A 22,051-nucleotide genomic window follows, 5' to 3' on the forward strand; every position below is an offset into this window, starting at 1 on the left:
AAAGAAAGAAAGAAAGAAAGAAAGAAAGAAAGAAAGAAAGAAAGAAAGAAAGAAAGAAAGGTTTCAGTTGGTGGAATACCCATCACAGTAGCCCAGGTTGGCCAGGTAGCTGAGTGTGGATGGCCTTGAATTTTTGATCTTCCTGCCTTCCACTCCAGAGCTCGGAATCATAGGCATGCAATGCTACTTCTGGGCTAGAATCACAGTTTTGTGTATGCTGGTCAACATATTCTACCAGTGTGTGGTAGCAGCTACATTTCTGGCCTGCTATTCTTTTTTTTTTTTTTTTTCAAGACAGGGTTTCTTTGTGTAGCCATGGATGTCTTGAAATTCTCTCTCTCTCTCTCTCTCTCTCTCTCTCTCTCTCTCTCTCTCTGTAGACCAGGCTCACAGAGATCCATCTGCCTCTGCCTTCCGAGTACTGGGATTAAAGGTATGTGCCACCACCGCCTGGCCTGGCCTGCTATTCTTTAAACAAGGATTTTTATGACTTTTGTGGGGGGGGCATATGTGTACACATGCCATGGTACATGGATGAAGTAAACCCACCAGGTGGATTCCAAAGCTTGAACTCAGGTCATGGGTCTTGGTGGCAAGCACTGAACCGTCTCTCTAAGGTCCCAACCTGCATTTTTTTAACTTTTTGTCTTGATTTCTCACTCTTTCCTAATGAAAATGTTTAAGGGTGGGATATCATGTATTTTCATGGGTATAGATATGTAATGTAACTCCATGCTATTGTTTTCCAAATAAGTTTGAAATTATGATTTTGAATCCTCCTTAATTGAGATTTTTTTAAAATTATTTTTAAAAAATTGTGTTTGTGTGTGTGCTTGTGTGCGCATGCATGTACATGTGTCCAGGTGGCCATAGAGGTCAGAGAGGCCAAAGTTCTCTGTAGCTAGAGTCCCAGGTGATTGCTAGCCACCTAGTAAAGGGCTGGGAACTGAATTTGGGTCCTCTGCAAGAGAAATGTGTGCTCTTACCCATGAGCCACATTAATTGTGTGTTCTTGTGTATGTGTTTGAACATGTGTGTGGAGGCACCGGCAGATGCCAGAAGAGGGCTTGGGATCCCCTGGAGCTGGAGCTATAGCAGTGCGGGGAACTGAACTTAGGTCATTTAAGAGCAGCCCCCACTCCTAACTGCTTAGCCTTCTCCAGCCCCTAAATTGAGATTAAGCGATTCCTTTTTAAAAAATTGTTAATTTGTTGTTGTTGTTATTACAGCGTAATCTTATTTTCAGAGAACATGACCTCTGTAAATCTGTTTTGATTCATAGTGATTTTCTTTGTAGCATAACTGTTATCAGAACTGTTATCAGTTATATGCGGGATCATCTACGTATTGTTGAAAATTCAGAGCAACGATGGCCTAAACAACAGGGTTTCTCTCACTTTTTTCGGTTTTCATCAAGCTTTCTCAGTGCTGGTTTCTACTGTACATGTACCTCTCAGCCCACATGATGGCTGCTGGAATCCAGTCAAACGCACATTTCAAGGAGGATAAAGAAGCAAAGAGTGAAATATCTCACAACTGAGTCATCTGTTTTTGAGGAGTCTTCTTGGGAGCCCCATACGACAGTGGCATTTCATGGGGACTTTAGCTTTTATACAGTTGATTCTCAATCATACGGCGATTTTTATGAATGAGAAAGAAGGGTACAGTAGTTGATAGGTAGGCATATACGAGTCTATCCTGGTCATTTTTGTGTCCGAGTGTGTGTTTGTGCATGGGTGTGTATGTGTAGATCAGAAGGCAACCTCAGGTGTTGTTCCTTTTCCATCTTCATTTTGACATAGGATCCCTCACTGGCCTGGAACTCACCAAGCAGGTTAGGCTGGCCAATGAGCCCCAAGGATCCACCCTGTTCCCACCTCTCCTGTGCTGAGATAAACCTGTGTCACCACACCTCATATCCCATTTCTTTTTAAAGTGGCTTCTGGTGGGATTGAACCCAGGTCGTCATGCTTCCAAGGCAAGCACTTCACTGACTGAGCCATCTCTTCAGCTCTGACATAATACTTTTATAAACATTTACATCGATATGCCTTTTGGCAACGTTATCAAACCAGAGACCGGGGCATCTGAGCTGACCACTCACGGGTGGATATGGGCTTCTGACCATGACTAAGAGACCAGGTGGGCTTTAGCCGTCCATGGCTGTCCTCAGCCAGGACAGATCAGCAAAGCTAAGAGCTGGAGCTGTTTTATTGTTGTTGTGGTGGTGTATTTGTTTTGAAGCAGAGTCTCACCGGTTAGAGCTACCAAAGTGGTTCCCTCACACCTGAGGTAAACCACCATTGCCGGGAAGTGCAGCCTTGTTGGTGTCTGGCCTCCTTTGCTGTGGGGCTGTACACTGTGAAAGCGGATGTGCAGTGTGGACTGGTCCTCAGTCTGTGTACAAGAGCCTGAGTTAGCACACAGTGTGAGACAGTGCACCTCAGAGCAGCGGCGTGACCTCTCCACTGAGGCAGAACAGGGAGCATGGCCTGGGACATGATGTCCCAGTGGACAGCCCAGCAGCTGACCTGCTTCTGAGTCCCAGAAAGCCATGTCCCAAGATCCAGCTTAGTGAGTCAGGGGTGAGTCTCTAGTTGAGCCCATGGATATGGAGAACCCATGGCCTTCCGTCTCTGTGCTTGCACAGGGGTAAGCCAATGGCCACTCAGGTCCCACTCTTGACTCCCGCCACCACCAGATCAAAACTTTAAATGGAAGGAACATGTCTGCTTCTCCATTACCTGAAGCCTGGTTTCTCTCAGCCACATTAGCCCCTCTGATATACTGCTCTTGCCTGACAGCCCTGAACACTCCTTCCTTACTGGTCCCAAAGGGGCTGGAAGGTTCCGGTCCACACCTTCATGAAGCCCCTGGTCAGAGCGAGTAAGAAATATACGCACATAGAAACCACTGAAAACGCTTACCGAAATAGAAATGAGGGTGCCAGCGAATGTGCTAGGAACTGGGCCCCGGAGTGATGAAGGGAAGGGGTGAGGAAGGCTGGCAGGTGCCTCAGCAGAGAAGCTTCTAGATGTCACATCCAAGCATCCTCCTGCCTCCGTGAGCATCCCTGCTCGACCCCATGCCCTCCTGCTTACCCTGAGAGTAACCTCACTCCCTACCCCAGAGCTCCGAAGGGACGAGCTGGTTCTCTCACAGGCGCTGGTGCCAGTTTAGTCAGCAGATTTCACAGATCCACTGGCACCCGTGTCGGGGCTTATTTTAAGCTTAACATTTAAAGATGGGAACTTTCCCCCACTTTAGTGTGTGGCAAAAAGATCCCAATTTATTCAGAAGCACGGATGCTAAGCTAGTATGCCCAGGCCATTTCTGCGGCTGCTGTGGCCCAGTATTCATCCTTTCAGGGTTCTCTAAGAAGCCCCTACCATGGGGATGCATCCTACAGTTAATATCTCTTGTCCCAGCTTCCCATTGTAGTACTTAGGAACACTGTCCTTCCCACGAGCCTGTAGTAGAAGTGCCCTTTGCTATTGGGTCTGTTTAACTTTCTGCCTGTGTTCTGCATGCCTCATATGCCAGAGCTCAGTCCCTCATGGGCCTAAGGCTCCCTTCTCAGCTCCGCATTCCCATCCGGTCAGGAGGTTTCAGATCCCAGAAGGATGAAGAATGCAGACCTTCATTAATAAGGCATTAGTGGGTGGGCCTGATACCTAATTAATTAATTAGTCAATTTATTTGCTTATCTTCGAGATAAGTCTCTGAAGTAACTAAGGTTGTCCTCAACTCAATAAGTAACCTCGGGTCCTTGAATGCCTGATTCTCCTGCTTCACCTCCCAGTGCTAGGATTCCAGGTGTGTGTACCACACCTGGCCTATGCAGTGCTGGGCATGGAACCCCAAGCTCTGTGCATGTTGCACAGACACTATAGCAACTAAGCTTCCTTTCTGGCCACAGATTCTAGCTTTCTTGGGACGTGAATAGGCTGGGGTTACACAGTCTGAGCTGTCCCTTACTGCTCCAGATGCTTCCATGAATATAGAATCCCAGGACTCAGAAGATACTCCTGAGGTCACCCAATGTCCACTGTATGGGAGAGGCAAAGGGTTTACTTTCTGTCAGGGTTTGTTCATGTCCCCGGGCTTTCCTGGCATCCTGACCCCTCCTTAAGCCAAACTGCTTTCCTCTATATCCCAATCCCAATCCCAGCTCTCCCACCCTACCCCATCCCTGTGCCCATTCACTTCCAGTGGCCCCATCCATACCATGCAAGAGGTGTCAGTCCAGTTAAAGCTGGGCCTCAGCCAGGGTTAGACAGGCTTGACAAAAGCCATTTTTTTGAGATTAAATCAGTAATTCTCAACCTGTGGGTTGTTTGGCGTTTCAAATGACCCTTTCATAGGGGTCACCTAAGACCATCAGAAAACAGATATTTACATTACGATCCATAACAGTAGCAAACTTACAATTATAGAGCAACAATGAAAATAATTTTTTGGTTGGGGGTGACCACAACATGAGGAAGTGGATTAAAGAGTCACAGCATGAGAAAGTTTGGGAACCACCCTGATATAACAAAGTCTTACATTTCAGATCATTAGCCATATAGATCAGAAGATGGAGGCAAAACACAAGAAAAAAATTAGCAAAGTTTTAGGTACACCAGCTGTGGCAGGTCCGTGAGAAACAGCTGTTGCAGGTATGGTAGGGCAGGGAAAGAAGGGAAGGTGTCAAAAGACAGGTACTCCACCAATGAGGGTTGTGAATGTCTCCTGGCTTCTCACCCCCAAAGCTGAGGGCAGTTTTGGGGAAACAGACTGTGCAAAGGAGGTAAATGTAAGGAGGAGGGAGGGGGAAAGAGCCTGCAGAGGGGAGTGGAGACCCAGGTGATGGCAAGGGCTGCTGAGCTAAGCAACAGCTGAGCAGAGGGTAAAGGGACACTTTTCCTATCTTTTTCTTGTCAGTTGGGACAATTTGGTGGTGCTCTGTGGTGAGGCTCAACAAATGCTTCACCTCCCAATAGTTAGATCTGTGTGTGTGTGTGTGTGTGTGTGTACATGCACTTGCTGCTGTACAGACATGGTTTGGAGGCCAGAGATTGACCTCAGGTGTCTTCCTTGGTTGCTTTCCACCTTACTCCTTGAGACAGCATCTTTCCCTGAACCTGGAGCTAACCAGTTGTCTAGACTGGCTGAACAGCACGCCCCAGACTCCTCCTGTTTTCACCTCCTCAGCGATGGGCTTACAAGTACAGGCTGCCATGGCCAACTTTTATGTGGGTGCTGGGGATCAAACTCAGGTCCTCATGCTTGCACAGTGAGACATCTACCCAGTGGCCCTGCTCTAGATGTGTTTGTTTGTGTGCCCACTGAGGTCAGAAGAGGGCATCAGAGCCCTCATAACTAGAGTTACAGACAGTTGTGAGCCACCATGGAGGTGCTGGGAACAGAATGCAGGTCTTCTTTAAGAACAAGTGCACCTAACCACTGAGCCATCTCTCCAGCACGCCCCCATATATGTGCATGTGTGTGTGTGTGTGTGTGTGTGTGTGTATGTATGTATATGTGTGTATGAATATATGTATGTGTGCACATATGTATGTGTGTGTATTTTGAGACAGTCTCACGTAGGTTAAGATGGCCTTGAACTTGTTATGAGCTCTGTACCTTCCTTCTGTCACCTGAGAGTGATGTGGGGATGGCAAGGCTTGGGCTGCTCAGGTCCCTCCAAGGCTGGTTTGTTGGTGCCCTGCTTGTTTCCTGCTCACCTCCACCCCCAACTTCGGCTGCTCAGGTAATACTCCTGGCCAGAAGACTGGGATGTTTGAGGTGCTGTTTTCCCAGTTTAGGACTTGTTTGGGCTCAAGAAGATGGCTCAGTGGCTAACAGCTAGAAGTGGCTGTTCTTCCAGGGGCCGTGAGGTCAGTTCCTAGAACCCACATTGGGCAGCTCACAGCTGCCTTTAACTCAGTCTCCAGGGGATGCTTCTCTGGGCCCCTACACTCATGTGCCCATACCCACACTATACACATAAACACGAATGCAAATAAACCTTTTTTTAAAAAAGAACTTGTCAGCCAGGTGGTGATGGTGCACACCTTTAATCCCAGCAAGTGGGAAGCAGAGGCTGGTAGATCTCTGAGTTCAAGGCCAGCCTGCTCGACAGAGTGAGCAGGACAGCCAAGGCTACACAGAGAAACCCTGTCTTGAAAAACAAAAACAAGAAACCCCCAATACCCCTCCCCCAAAGTGTCTGTCTACAGAAGTTAGGACACTGAAAGAGATGGAATAAGGGTGTGAGTTTTCTTTTGAACCATTTTCCAGGTGGGAGCTACTGACCCAGTGCTTATTCTGTCTCTATAGCAGCATAAATTGTCTCTCTTCAGTCCTGGAGTCCAGGTGGGTGAGGTGCTCAGGGGATGCTTGGAGATGATAATGCAGAGAGGGCGTGTTCATCACAGTAGCAGCAGCAACGTAGCTCTGCGAGTGGTGTCTCTAGACCAGTTAGTGAAGGCTGCAGTGGTGCCATGGCGCAGACCCCCACACTTGGCGCACATTCTTAGGCACTCTTAGTTAGCTGGGGTCAGCCCCTGGAGGAGGCTCTGATCCTGCTGTGTCTATGGTCTGCTCCTCTCAGCCTCCAGAGGCTTGTACATGCATGTGCGCGCACACCAGCACACATGTGAACACATACATACTCACAGGAAGAATTATGTTTTAGGATGATGTTCAGTTGTGAGGTGCAGGCTGTGGGGCTCAAAGGAAGGGGGTGCAGGCAAGACTGAGAGAGGAACTAGCCTGGAGGAGGGGTGACGCCAGCACCTGACTTCCGGGAGCATGTGCCAGACACCGCGCCATTCTGTCTGTGCCTTTCTTCCTCTCCTGACTCTCCTGAGAGATGCCCGGGCAGTTCTTTACTTAACAGGTGTGACCTGGGTCAGTCTTGGCCCCAGCATCTGATTACCAACAGGTCCACGGCAGTACACATGACTGGAGGTACAGATGTGGGGAGAGGACAGCTGCCAGAGGGCTGGAGCGGCAGAGGGGACTCCAGCCACTGCGTGAACTATAAATTCAAAGATGGGAGGTGTGATTTGGCCAAGGTCCTGCAGTGCGGGAGGGTGGGGGTGGGAAGAAAGTCTGGCTGCTGGCTCTGGTTCCCTCTACTTCCACTTTTCCTGGTCCCCCTGCATTCCTGGCGCTCTCCACCATGTGTGGCCATGCCTGCCGCTCTTCCCTCTTGGAAGAGGTGTGATCCACTGGCATCAGCCGGGTGGACTGGCTCCCTCTTTCCATCTCTTCCTTCCCTTCCCCTGCCATGTTCTGGAAAGGGCAGCAGGAGAGAATGTGGGCAGGTTGCACCAGAGATATACATCTGAGAGCTGAAGGGAACATTTATTTTTAATGTAGACTGAAAAAGAAAAGGAAGTTATAAAACGCCTGCTCTTGCTCCTGGGACCATACAGATGGTGCCGTGCTTTGCCTAATAGGGAATGAGGCTGGCATCATGTGCTCTGTGCCCCGCCTAGCACAGGAACCCAGAGCGCAGGGTCCCAGAGCACCTGCCTCAGACCTCAGGTGGCTCTTTGGTATCCGTGGTCTCCTCTCCTTACCTCTCCAGATTGTCTTTTGCCAATTTCTGAGACATTCTCCTCAGTCAGGCCAGTGGTTCTGTCATCCTGCTGCCTCAGCTGCCTGGCTTCTGTCACACATACACACACACACACACACACACACACACACACACACACAGACATGCGTGCAAATGCTCTCAGGCACACATGCCTACCTCAGCAGAAGTCAATCGAATTTTGCCAATAGTCAAGCCTGGCCTTCCCAAAGTCCTGTTTGAACCTTAGAGGCCACTAGCCTTGCTCACTCCTGTGTGTGTACATCATTGACCTGTCCAACTGTTTTCCTGCCTTGTCCGGGCTTTGTGTTTTGTGGTTAGGAAGTGTTTTGATTAATCTCTCTTTGCTGTGACAGAAATGCCTGGTGCACACAGTGTAAGTAAAGAAGGGTTTGTTTTTGGTTCGTAGTTTGAGGACACTGTCCCTCATGGTGAGAAGTCGTGGCTTTAGGCATCGAGGCAGTCACATTACAACCACTTCTCAGGAAGCAGAGATGAATGCAGGTATTCAGCTAGCTCTCTGCTTTTTTATTCAGTTGGGACTCCAGCCCACGGAACAGAGCTGCCTACATTCAGTGTTAAATGTTTATGGACTCCATCATGAAACACCTTGAGATGTGTGCCATCCTAAATTCAGTCGCTCAAGCTGACAGTGGTTAACCATCACTGGGGCCATCAAAGCCCCTCACTCCCACCCCTGCTGTTGCTAAAAACCTCAGAGCACACTGTATATGCTATGCCCCACCAACAAGCTATAGTGGTGACTGAACCCCCTCTTCCTTTATGCTCACTGAGACAAGCTGGAGGAGTTCCTTAAATCAGAACCAGAATGCCAAGCTGGAGATTGAGAGACCCAACTCTTGAATTTGCTATAAAGGCTTGGGTAGTTCCCCTGCCAGTCTCAAAGCCTCAGCAAAATATGGAAGGTCGTCTCTGTTTCATAGGGCCCTTGTTATTATAAGGGCTGTGATGATACACCCTGGGCAAGATCAGCCAACAAGATGAGCTCTGTTTACGAAAAGCATGGAGAAGTTTCAGTGGTTCAAGGCGCTGGCGTGGGCACCAGGTTTATGTATGACAGGCAGCAAGGGCTGTCCAACATAGTCAAACACTTGCTAGGCAGAGTCGTGTGCAATGCAACTGTGTTTGACATAGTCTAGGTACAAGTTTATTTAGGGCTCTGGGTTGTTCTAGAAAAGATTATATATCATTTTTTAGTGGATAAAATAGGATAAAATGAGTAAAGATAAAAATGATACGGTTAAAGAGAAAAGATGATGAGGCTGGGAATAGGCACAGAGCATGAGCAGTGTGAGTTTGTAGCCGTGAGTGGACAGAAGAAGCTGGCTTTTTTAAATTTTAATTAATTTGTTGTTGTGTGTGTGTGTGTGTGTGTACACGGGTGCGTGCACATGCATAACACCAAGTGCGTGTGGAGGTCTGAGGACAACTTTGAGGAGTCAGTGTGGCTTCTGGGGATGGAAGTCATGTTGTCAGGCTTGCATGGCCAACACTTTACCCACTGAGCCATCTTGTTGACCCTAGCGTAGGCTTCTTAATGGTCCGACACAGGAAAATGGCTCAGGGTCTGCAAGAGAGATGCTTGACTGCAAGAGTTGCTTAGACTTGCAACGTCTGACTCAGAAACCAGAAAGTATCTCCGAGGTAATTCAATGAAGGGACCCCACAATTCAAAGTACAGTGACCATCCTAGACAGCAGGTGCCTGGTGAATCCCAGGTGATGATGTCTGAGGACATTCTTGGTGGCTTATGAACCATCCAGGAAGTTGGGATGTGGTGGTGGTTGGGGGGGGACATATTGCATAGTCTGCAATATGATACTGTCTAAACCACAGGGGTGGGGCACCTGAACACTCGTCAATGGACAGTATAAATTACCCCAGTTTTAAGAGATAGACAATGTGTGTGCAAATATGTGCCCCCATCTCCTCTGTCACTCTAGTCTAGGTTCAGTTTCTCTTTGCACTGACCAGAGATCATAAAAAGAAAAGTTCCTGGGTCCCTTGGGAGACACTTCAGAAAGGATGGGTTATCTCTTCAGACCATTGGAACCCAAGAATAGACTTTTAAACTCAGCCAGGGGGAGGGGTAGATGGTTAAATCTGCAAATCTGCTACACTAGCATGAGGACCAGAGTTGGAATCCCCAGAACCCATGGAAAAAACCTGTAACCCTAGAGTGGTGGAGGAATGGTGTGGACATAGGTAGATCCCTGAAGCTTTACTGGCCAGCCAGAGCTTCAGTTTCAGTGAGAGCCTGTCTCAAAGCATGAAGGTGGTGGGGCTAGAAAGGGATGGCTCAGCGGTTAAGCGCACTGGTTGCATTTGCAAAGAACTTGTGTTAGGTTCTCAGCACGTGGCAGCTCACAACCATCTGTAACTCCAGTCCCAGGAGAGCCAACACCCTTTCCTGGCATCTATAGGCACCGTGTGCACGTGATGAACAAACATACCTATAGGCAAAACACATGTACGTTAAACATAAATAATAAATACAGATGGAGGTGCTACAGCTACAGCTCTCTCTGGCCTCCACATGCATGTACCGTGTGCACATATACGCATATACACCCAACACAACACACACTGGCCTGGGGTGCGTGTGTGTGGGACGGAGCTAGGCCCTTCAAGGTCAGTCCTTTTCCTTATAGGATAGAAAGATCAAACTCCAGAAATAAATCATGAACCTGAGACCACAAGGCTAGAGCTGAAGCTAAGGCACAAGGTCTCCTGACAAGATTTCAGTTCATTGTCCTAAGTAGCCACTGCACAGAAGAATCAAGTAGAGATTCCATCCTGGAAGAAAAATCCTTTGCATAGCTCCCTTTGGAGCTGTGGAATGGATTTACATTATATAATTTTATTCAAACTGATATGGGCCAATAAATATAAATGTGTGTGTGTTCGCTGTTTTAAAACATTTTAATGTTTAAAACATGATTTACTAATGCTGCTAAGGATGTCTAGAATTTGATTTACTGCATAGTATTGAATGTTTATACTTGTTCCTTGCAGATATTCTTGCCAAAGAGCCATTTTATCTACAGGAATAATAAATAAGTCAATATGTGGATGGCTGTGCCCAGTTCCCCATATGCAGCCGTCCTTGGTAGATGTTGCTCTGCACACAAATACTCCAAAGGTAAACTCAGGAGACCCAGACAAGTCCTGCTGTCCACGTACAGCCAGAGTCAAGAGCAGTCAGCCATGGTGGTGCGTGTCTGTAAGCCAGGAATGTGCGTGTCAGAGGCAGAAGAATCAGGAGTTCAAGACCATCCTCAGCTACACTGGAAGTTCCTGGCCAGCCTCAGCTATATTACACTCTGTCTCAAAGGGCCAGGGAGGCGCTCAGTGGGTAAAGCACATGCCGTGCAAGCCTGGTAACCTGTGTTTAGATTCTTGAGTCTGGATCCACGAAACCCGTGTAAAAAGCTGGAGACAGCTGTGTACATCTATAATCTAACCATTTCCACAGTGTGATGGGAAGTGGAGGTGGGAGAAGCAATTGGACCTCATGGGCTAGTTAGCTAGAAGTATGCACTGCAGGGACAGAGACAAAAGAGACCTCACCTCACAATAAGATGAAAATGAGAATTGACTCCTAAAAGTTGTCCCTGACCATCAAATGCATGAGCCTTGGTGTCTGTGTGTGTACACAGACAGATGAACAGACACACACACACACACACACACACACACACACACACACACACACACAGTCAGGGCTGGAGATATAACTGAGTATTTGCTCATCATGCACAAAATCCCAGTTCAATCCTTAGCACCCAGGCATGGTTCTATTTCCTCCAATCCCAGCACTTGAGAGGTAGAGGCAGAACAGGAAGTTCAAGATCATCCTTATGTACACAGCAAGTACAAGGCCATCCTAGGACACATAGACTGTTTTAAAAGGGTGTGTGTGTGTGTGTGTGTGTGTGTGTGTGTGTGTGTGTGTGTGTGAAGAAATGTCTTAATGCAGAGGTACTCAGCCTATGTATGGGACATGAGCCCTTGTGGGGCTGAATGACTTTTACCTCAGACCATGGGAAAACACAGATATTTACATATGCTTCATAACAGTAGCAAAATTGTAGTTATGAAGTAGCAACAAAAATGATTTTATGATTGGGGATCACCACAGAATGAGGAACTGTATTAAGGGGTCTTAGCGTTAGGAAGGTTGAGAACTGCTGACTTAGTGGTTAACAGCACTCGGTCCTCTGCCAGAGGTCCTGAGTTCAGTTTCCAGCACCCACATCAAGTGAATGAAACCACTCATAACTCCAGCTCCAGGGGATCCAGGGCCTGCTTCCAGCCTCCATGCACAGAGGTATACACAAAGACAGAAATACATACACATAAATAAATGATAAAATGTTTTTAAAAGGCAGCCACCAAGTCTATATTCCAGGTGCTATTTGGATTTGAGGCATAATGGGTCTATGGCCAAAATTAGTATATTTGTTTATACATTCATTCACTCAGTGTTTTAGCTTCTTATTACTATAACAGAATACAACGTAAGGGAGAAAAAGGTTTAATTTGGCTCATGATTTCCGAGGCTTCATTCCTGGTCACTTGGTTCTGTTGCTTCTAGGCCTGTGATGAGGCAGAACACTGTGGCTAGGGGCACATCCATGGTTGAGCAAAGCAGCTCACCTCATGGTGACAGGAGGCAGCCAGCGTGTATGAGGGGAAATGCCTAGAAACAAGACATGCCTTCAGAGGTACTAGCCCAGTGACCTGCTTTCCTTCAGGCTGTACCCACTAATTACCTGGGGGTGAGCTTCATAGTGCCCTCATGGACTCAGCCTTTAGAATATGACCCCTGGGGGACAGTCTAACTCCCATGGAAACTACTGTTTATTAAACTCCTATGTCCCAGTCATTTGGTTGACAACCGTAGTTGTCCGGTTTCTTGATGAAGGCTTAGCGATGACACATTTCCCAAAACTCTATGTCTGAATGATCTCTTGAAGGTCTTTGAGATTATTTAATTCTCATAAAAATCCTATAGGAAAAGGGTTCAGTCTACTTGAGGAGAAGGGGGAAGGTTCCTTTTGTCTGCTCACTTGTTTTTATTGCTCCCTCCAATTATGGAGATAAATAAAATTCATTGTTAAGAAAAAGGCTGAAGCCATAAGACTATGAGAAGGTAATCTAGAATGACTTTCATAGAAATCCACAACTAATCCTGCTAACTACAGATGCTTCATGCATGGGAGTGTGTGTGTGTGTGTGTGTGTGTGTGTGTTGGGTAGACAACTATATTTTTTCTTTTATAATGTAACTCTACACTTCATTCGTTTTTATTACGCCCAGTCTTACTGGGTGTCTCTGTGCACATACATAACAGGCCACACCACTGTGCCTCCATGCCTCCACTTCCAGTTCCCTGTAATCCATCTTTCGCTTTGAAGACTCATAGGCTGGTGATACATACCTGTAACCCCAGCTCTCAAGAGGCTGGGGCAGCAAGTTTGCTGTGACTTCAAATCCAGTCGGGGCTGCATAGTGCAGTGCAGGTCAGCGTGCATGCAGTGAGACTATCTCAACAGAACAGAACAAAACAGAAGAAAACAAGAGCATTGGGCATCTCTGTTGCCTTCTTCACCCTACTCCTCTCCCTTTCCTAGGTAGTGGGTCTTCTCTTGCCCAACCAGACACTGGCATCCACTGTCTTCTGGCAGGTAAGAGTCTGTGCAGAGGGCTCCTGAAGACACAGGTACATGCACACGTATGAGTGTGCACACACACAACATTGGTGCGGACCTTCCTCCCCCCATTGTCTCCTGCTTCATTCAGGTCCCTAGGTCAAGGGCTCCTACTCCCCTGTCCTTACCCCTAAACCACCAAGACCTTGTTTCTGCTGAAAAGGCCCCCAACACCTCAGTGTGATGCCAGCTGATTTGTGTCACTTAACCTTCAGATGGAGGTGATGAAGGGGCCTAGTACCCTCACCTGGAAAATGATGGCATGTTGGTGGTAACTCATTCTGATATCAGCTTTACCTAAATCTGGTCATGCTAACCAGCAAGGAACACCTGCTGGTTCTAACAGAGCCTCTGGCAGGAAAAGAGGGGTCAGATAAAGGAGGCTGTGTAGAAGGTGAATTCTGCTAGCTTCCAGGTTCTTCTGGGACAGTCCGTACATTCAGATCTTGAGTCCAAGTGGACCAGCATCTTGAGCACTGTGTCCCCAAAAGTCACCTCAGTGTCCTTATCTCTGGATACATATAGAGACAGATTCCCATGACTTCTGGCAGGGGTGTAGGTGGGGTCTTCCACGGAGGTGACCATACCTTCTTTCCTCATTTCTCTCCCTGTTGCCTTCAGTGGCTGAACCAGAGCCATAACGCCTGTGTCAACTATGCAAACCGCAATGCTACCAAGGTGAGTGCTGCCACCCTCTGCTCATGGAAGGCTCAGGTGGGAGTGACCTGGTCATTTCCTCTAACATGACACACCACCACCATTGGTGCCAAGCACTGCCCTCTTTGGGTGCTTGCTTATGCTACTATCCCCACAGGCAAGCAGTGCTCAACTTGTTTGGCATGGGTCAGTAGGGGCCTCTGGGAAGGCAAAAGGTGGATAAAATAAAGGAGACTTGTAGGAGCAAATTCTGGCTTCTGGGTTCTTCTAGAGAAGCTGGTGCACCCAGATATTGGATCCTGAGGACTGAACTTTCCTAGGCTGAACTCACTTAGGAGCCAGCTCAGTGTCCTCAGCTCCTAGGTTGCTGGTCACACAAGCTGATATCTGACAAGGCCTCCTTTCTTTCTGGTCCGTTCTTGCATACAGAGGAATCTAGGTTCCCCTCTGAGGGGTTGTTATTAATATCTTCTAGCAGTGGCAAAGAGAGCAGAGTTAGAAGCTGGCCTTTGCAGTAGGAACTTGAGGGGCTGGAGACTCTAAGGACAACCTTCATTTAATCCTGCATACCCAGTCTCTCCTGCAGGTCTCTCCTGTATGGCTCCTGTCAGCTGCTGAGGCAATGCTATCCCACACAGACAGCGTGCCAGGCTGAAACTCCTGGTCACACCACAGCCTTCCTAAATGGGACCCTGAGCAGCCTGGCTGTAAAGGGCCTGTGTGGGTCCTCGTCATTTCCCACCTCCAGGCAGCAGTGTCTGCCCAGATCTTTCTAGAACAAAGTAGAAGTAAAGGGGCTCAGTTATATCTGCCCTTGTCTTGTATAATTTGCTTTGAAGGTTGTTGATGGGGGGGGCTGCCCCTTTGGCTTCACAAGGGAGTGCTTCTTGCTGGCCAGGGCAGAACACTGCAGCTTTGGACACCATTGTGTCTGCCTTTCTGCCTGTCTTACAGCCTTCACCGGCATCCAAGTTCATCCAGGGCTACCTGGGAGCTGTCATCAGTGCTGTCTCCATTGCTGTGAGTAACTCCTACCCTACCCCATTGGGCTGCTGCCAGGATGGGCCAGGATGTGGGGAATGGGGTCTGCAAGGGGATGCCCAGCCGCTTTTCTAGGCAGAGAGGAAGCTCTGATAGGAAGAACAGAAGTTGGCACTCCAGGGCATTGGGGAGGATGGAGGTATGAAATTCAGGGCAGGAAGGCAGCCATCCATCTCTCTGTCCCTGCATCCAGCACTCTCTTTACAGCAGCTTTGCTGTTTGTCTTCCCAGTGTAGTATTTTCTGCAGAGCAACCTCTGATTCAGAAGCTATGGCTGCTACACTCCCAGTTTACTGCTTCTACACTTCCTGGACCCAGACCCATGAATTTCTTCTCCCTAACTGATCTAGGGGTCCTTAGACAGTGATGTTTCATGAGTAAAGGCTGTGTGTGTGTGTGTGTGTGTGTGTGTGTGTGTTTCTTGCTCTTTACTTGGCACTTAGAGAGGGCTGTTGGCTTCCAGTGGAAGTGGTATGGAGTGGATACAGCTGCCTCTGTGTGATCTCTTCGGGCTTGGTGGGAGGGTCACTTGTCCAGCCTCTCCAGAAGGCTTATAAAGTTCTTCAAGTCAGCCTCATGTTGAGCCTTTGCAGTCCTGTGCGAATAAAGCTGGAATTTGTTACAGGAATTTACAAATTGCCTGAATAAGAGTGGGGTTGATGGTTCCCAGGTCGGGGCAGCAAGCAGGCAACAGAGACTGGCATGGGCCACAGCCAGTGAAGAGTCAAGCTTCTGAGGCCTTGTCTAACCTTGTTTCTACTCCTGCCCTTTTCTGGCACTTTCTGGATCTCCGATGGAGTGGCTTCCTATAACCAACTCCACACAGCAAAGTGCCTTTCACAACTGTCATCTCTGTCACTAATAACACAACAAACATTAATTGTTGAGAAAAGGAAGAGTACAAAACAGGGATGGGAATGCACCTCAGCGGGCAGAGTGTTTGTCTAGCATGCACAAAGCCCTGGCTTCCATTGCCCAGCGCCACATGAAACAGGTTGTGGTGGTTCATATCTGTGCCCAGCACTTACGTGGTTGAGGCAGGAGGATCGGAAGCTCAAAGTCCTCTCCACATATGTAATGGGTTTGAGGACAGCTTGGGCTACACAAGACCCAGTCTCAGCATAAAAGATGGCTGGACAGTCAAAAGCACTGGCTGTTCTTCCAGAGGACCTGGGTTTAGCTCCCAGCGCCCATGTGGTGGCTCACAGTTATCTATAACTCTAGTCCTAGTGGATCTGATGTCCTCTTCTGGCCCCTGCAGGTGCTGCACACACATATGTAGACAAAACACACACATACACATCATGTGATTGTAAAAAAATTAAAAAGAAAAAATGCAAATCAACACAATGAAAGAATTTACATATACTAATCTTTTGATAGCACCCCTTTCCTCATCTCTTCTGTCATTAAACGTAATTGTACACACTGTGTGATAAACCATTCGTCCTACACAGCCATTGCTATTGCTGTTCTTCTAAAGTAGAGCTTTGGGGCTGTCCTCAAATGGCCTCTTTTATTTTACTCCCACGTAGACCAAGTCATCTCCAAATAGCTGTTAAGTGGGGCATCTCTTCTTGTGCCTGGGATCTCGTTCTTTCCCTGAATCCTATGCCTTGCTGCCAGATAGAAGCTATGTGCAGCCAGACCTGTGTAGATGGCTCACTGTGGAGAAACTGCCAAACTGCACAGTGGACTCGCAACCCTGCCGGGAACTTGCAGGGCTGAGAGTCAGATAAAGTGGGGCTTCCTGACTGCTGGGATGAGGCCAGGGCTTCTGAGAGGCCAGACAGCTCACTCACCACCCTCTTGCAAGAGGAGGTCCGAGCCTCCCTGGCTCAGTTGCTTCACCAGCCTTTCCCTTCCTGGAGATGCTCTGGTGAAGCAGGACCTGGGAGGAGGAGCCAATACAGGGAAGGGCTTGAGTAAGAGGTCATTGCCCTGGTACCTTCCCCTTGGGTCTGGGGCTCAGGAATTCTACTTATGGAAACTCTGGCCTCTCTGAGTTCCAGCCCTTAGGATTCTACTGGTGTGTGTGTGTGTGTCGGGGTGGGGGAAGGGGAGTCCCATTTATTCGATCCCAACACTTTCCAGGCCTTACCTCACTCATTACTTGGTGGAGAAATACAGAATGAGGCAGAGGCTTGGGACCTGGGGCTTCACCCCAGGCTGTGCTTGCACAGTTGGGGACACCCTCTGCCTCCTCTTCTTTGCTTGCTCCCAGATCTCCCCCACCCCCACCCCAGAGGATATTTTCCTTAAGACCCAGAGACTTCTTGTTCTTCCCACACTCAGTCACACCCTGTCCTCGCACTGTCCCCAGTTGGATCACAAGTTAGCTAGGGACAGGCATCTGTCTCATACCCCACACAGGGAACCATGGAGCCCTGTGCCATAAATACCTATTAATTAGGCTGCTGATTGATTGCTGGCCTTGAGAGGCCCCTCCTCTCCTCTCCAGGAGCCTGAGCCTCAGCAGTGGCATGTCCCTCTGCCTGACGACTTCACACAGCGAGGGGCTCACTCGGGCAGATGGAGTGGAGTTCCTGACTTGGAAAATCGGCAGCTTGCTTTCTTTTCTTTTGTGTGTATAAATCACAAAACTGCCAAAGGCAGAGGCTTGGTTTTATTTCCCTCCCCCTTGTTCTCTGGAACCCCAGGCCCTGCGGCCTCATTAACTGATTTCGGCTTCAATTAGAGACAAATCCCCTCCCAGGGTGAGCCTGTTAGGAGCAGATGACCTGCAAACAAGTGTCAGGGCCCCAGTGGTTGGGCCAGTTCTGGCATTAATTAAAACGAGTCCCTACAAGCAGGTGGCTGGATGGGGCCTGATGGGCTGAGAGCAGGTCCCAGGGACTATGCTGAGCTGAGATACAGCCTCCTCTGTGGGGTCTGAGAGCCCTGTCTCTCTCAGAAGAACCCTTGACCTTGGCCGGCAGTACCTCCTCACCAATCAGCCATTCCCCTCAAATGAAGCCTCATGCTGGGTGCAGGATTGTTGGGGTGACAAGCCTCTCTGTCCCTTCCCCCCAATTAGATTTGGCAATGTCTGGGCTCTTGCTCTAGAATAAAAAAGAAATCCCATCTTAAGTTATTTTTGAAAACCTAACAGTTTGCCGTCTTTTAACAAAGGAAACCTCTCTCCCGTCTCCTTTGTGGTTTTATTCTGGAGTTGGTGTAGAAGCTTTGGGGCTGGCCATCACTATCTCTGTGAAGGGAGAGAGCAAGCAAGCACTTGACTCCTGCTGCAAGGTCTGTGATGGGCCGGACACTTTGCAGGAGCCTGGGCTGCAGCCTGGCATGAATTTCAAGATGGTGTGTGTGTGTGTGTGTGTGTGTGTGTGTGTGTGTGTGTGTGTGGCACTGGGGCAGTGAGAACCATGGTAACACTGACCCTGAGGTAACTAACTCAGTCACAGGGTTAGATAGAGAAAGGGACAGATAGAGAAAGACAACAGAAGACAGGACTGCATGTCCCAGAGAGAGGGTGCCGCAGAAGCAGAGGCATGCAGAAAGATGGAGACATGTCTGTCACATAGCGAGCAATGGCAATGGTGACAATAGAGTGATAGCAGTGGTCATTAGGGTTTGTGAACACCATACCAGGAAGCCCACACTGGGCATTGCAAGGTCTTAGGTAGAAATAGGAGGTGGGAGATGCAACCCACAGATCACTGGTTCCTGGGTGGGGATAGACCTGGGGCTGGTGAGGAAGGCTCAGGGCTGGCACTGTGTGTGACTGATCAGGGGCAGGAGCCTGATGACAAGAGACACTTTCATGTCTGTCCCTGAATCCTTCACTTCAGCTAAGCCTCTGCTGCAGTGGGCTTTCCTTCAGGAACAATACAGACCTCCTTTCTGCTAGTGTCCTTCTTATGTTGGATGCAGCATTTATCTGCAGGAAGAGGCCCAGGTTGCCTTCTGGTTGGTACAGCAAAGGCATAGCCAGGCTCTTCTGCTCTCCTCAGGGTTTCCAGGGTAGCTGGGCCACAGTGGTACCCATGAATCCTGGTCCATGCTATTGTCATGCTACTTTCCCTTCAAGTGACTTCTGGTTTAGAGGGGTCATAGCATAGACCCAGCAGCCGAAGCTGAAGTGTTCCAGAAGCCTGCAGATGGTGGTGACAGTGGCTAGTCAGACCTGAGTAAGCAGCCCTGTGTCCGTTCTTGGGAGGACAAGGGTCTGATATAATTGGTTTCCGCACAGCCAGCAAACTGGTCCCTGTTGAACACAGTTCAGGCATTAGGCATGACCACTGTTCCTAGCAGATAATCCCCTCCACCTCAGCTGGAGCCGACAGGAGCAATGGCCGTTGACTAAGTATTTCATTCACCTTTTTGTCTTTGCCCCTGAGCGCATTGCCAAGCAACAGGCTGGCTGAGGCTGGGAGACATTTGACCACCGCGAAGGGCCACCAGTTAGTCCACTTGGTAGCCAGGGTTAGTTTACAAAGCTGTGCCCTCTGGTGGACATTTCTGGTACTTCAGTGATTTCCTGACCCACCCTTTGCCTTCCAGGACCCGCACAAACCCAGGACATTTGGGCACATTATTGTCCAGTCACGAAGTCTTAGGTCATGCCATTCTTCCTGTCAGCATGCTCCCTCCTCCATTGTTCTTCAGGACCACTTAGACCCCACTGGCAGGTGCAGCAGGGTTCGCAGAACCCTCAGATAACCCAGTGTTACATGACTCGGTGTCTTGCACAGGCACCCTCCTTCCCCAGCTACCTCCTACTCACCCACAAGGTTTTGTCACAGGTGCTTTGAAGTTTTGGGCCTCCTTCCCCAGTTGAGTGTGAAATGAACATCTCAGGTAGCCCACAGACCTGGGCAAGCTCACTGTGTGCAAAGGCAGATGCAGTGGTTTGCAAGGCTTTTTCCCCCTTCATGCCTCAGACTCATTCACTTTGATTTATTCTAGAAGCATCAATAAGTCCACACTCATTTTACCAGTGGGTGGTTAGGAGAGGCAAGCCCTGTGCCCTGGTACTCGGTGTCTGCTGGCAGAGATGGGTTTCTATTCAAGACCGCAGATATAAAATATTGCTGTGTTTTTTCAGTTATCAGATGCATGTATTATTTTAATTCAGAGATGTGTGAAAAGGCAAAGACATATGTAGTTGCAGACTGAAGAAAGCTCTGGGCTGGGGGATAGCTGAACTGCTAAAAAATGCTTGCCATGCAAGCTTGAAGACTTGAGCTTGATTTAATAACACACATTAAAAGCCAAGTGTGGGCTGGAGAGGTGGCTCATTGGTTAGGAGCACCTGCTGCTCTTGTAGAGACCGGAGTTTGATTCCCCCCTTGGGCAGTTTACACCTTCTTGTAACTCTAACTCCAGGGGATCTCATGCCCTCTTCAGGCTTCTACAGGCACTCACAGGGAAGTGTGCCTGCTTTGCACTCTTGAGCATGTGCACACACACGCATGCACGGCTGTATGCACACCCCACCCCCACATAAAGTTCCAGTTCTAGGCTCTTCCAGAAACTGTTAGGGAAGCACCTTGAGCTGAGAGATCTGACACTGAGGTTGGAAGTAAGGCCTACCAGGAGCAGTGCTCAGAGGCCCTGCGGTGGGGTGGGGAGAACTGGTTCATGGGAGGAGCCTGCAAGTCAGTACAGAGTGCGGTCATTTAAGGCTCTGTGGCTCCTTGAATGTGATGAGAACCCGAGAAGGCTGTGAACTGGGTCGGTGTCCATTTTCTTTCTTTATTTTTTTAAATTTTAGCGTGTGTTGGAGGGCGGAGTCAGTCAGCTTTCAGGAGTCAGTTTTCTTCTACCACGTGGGCCTTGGGGATTGAACGTGTCATGTGGTCAGGCTTAGCGGCAAGTGCCTTGACCACTAAGTTTTCTCTCTGGACTGAATACTCACTTTCAGAAGACCCCTTCTATGGCTTCTCTGAAAAGCCAGTGGGGGGAATGGAGGAGGAAGCTGCTTAGGAGAAGGGTGGGGAATGGTAACGGGGCTGAGTGGGAGAAGAGGCAGAAGAGCTACAGTCAAGCTGCCTGGGGAGGGCTGAGTGGCTTCCCTATGGGCCTTGAGAAGCATTTGTCCAGGAAGGTTCAGGAGCCTCTTCAGGAGCCTTCCAGCTGGTTGCAGGTGAGGACGCCTGGGGGAGCGGGAAGCAGTGAACCAGCTTTTGCTGCGGTGGAGTGGACGCTGTAAATGTGCCTTACTGAGGTCTGTTGCAGCAGAGGAGTCACCCAGTGGCTTCATGCCCAGCTAGGGTAAGGACACAGCTATGGAAGATGTGAGATGGCTGCTGGCATCAGCCTCCCCTTGTCTCTTCGAAGGCCTTGCAAGAACCAAGGCTACTGTTGGCCATGTCGCTAATGACATAGAGGTTTTATGTCATGGGGTTCCCACCTGACCTGCCGTTTCTGTGTGCAGCATGTAGATGAGAAGAAAGCTTTAGGGGCTGGAGAGGTGCCTCAGCAGATAAAAAAATTTACTGGTTTGACAGGGGACTCAAGTTCCGCTCCTATCATCCAAGTTGGGTTCCTCACAACTGCCTCTAACTCCATCTCCCAAGCATTCGATGCCCCCTTCCACTCTCCACAGTCATCTGAACTCACATGTACATGCCCACACACAGGCACACACAGATGCAGTTTAAAAAAGAATTCACCAGGCATGGTAGCACAAACCTTTAATCCCAGCACTCTAGAGGAAGAGACAGACAGATCTTTGTGATTTTGACTCCAGTCTGGTCTACATAGTGAATTCTACGCCAGCCAGTGCTGCATAGTGAGATCATGTCTAAAAACATAAATGAATAAATAAAAGTGAAGTGAAATTTTAAAATTTTAATGCAATTCTCTTTTCTTAAAGGTGGAGTGGTCCCTTTGACTAGGGTGTAGCTCGAAGGTAGAATACTTGCCTAACGTGCTTGAAGATCAAACGTTTAATCCCAGCATTGACTAAACCGGGTGTGGTGGCACACACTTGTAACCCTAGCCCTTAGCAGGCAGAGGCTAGACGATCAGGAGCTCAAAGTCATCCTAGCTGATTTGAGGCCATCTT

General features: G+C 48.7%; 1 protein-coding gene across 5 annotated transcripts in view; it reads left to right on the forward strand.

Moving 5' to 3' along the window:
* Positions 1-22,051, forward strand: part of Sfxn5 (sideroflexin 5) — a 116,382-nt gene that overhangs the window by 46,540 nt on the left and 47,791 nt on the right. For 2 of the 5 annotated variants that reach the window (XM_055617624.1, XM_055617627.1), the window contains exons 7-10: positions 10,628-10,754; positions 13,249-13,302; positions 13,948-14,004; positions 14,938-15,003. In XM_055617624.1, coding sequence (XP_055473599.1) covers positions 10,628-10,754; positions 13,249-13,302; positions 13,948-14,004; positions 14,938-15,003 — 304 coding nt within the window. Of the gene's footprint in view, positions 1-6,324; positions 6,361-10,627; positions 10,755-13,248; positions 13,303-13,947; positions 14,005-14,937; positions 15,004-22,051 lie in introns of all 5 variants that reach the window. The other 3 variants (XM_055617628.1, XM_055617626.1, XM_055617625.1) reach the window with 2 other exon arrangements.

This window comes from Psammomys obesus, unplaced genomic scaffold (assembly GCF_907164565.1).
Source record: "Psammomys obesus unplaced genomic scaffold, mPsaObe1.curated_primary_1811, whole genome shotgun sequence".
Lineage (NCBI taxonomy): Eukaryota > Metazoa > Chordata > Mammalia > Rodentia > Muridae > Psammomys > Psammomys obesus.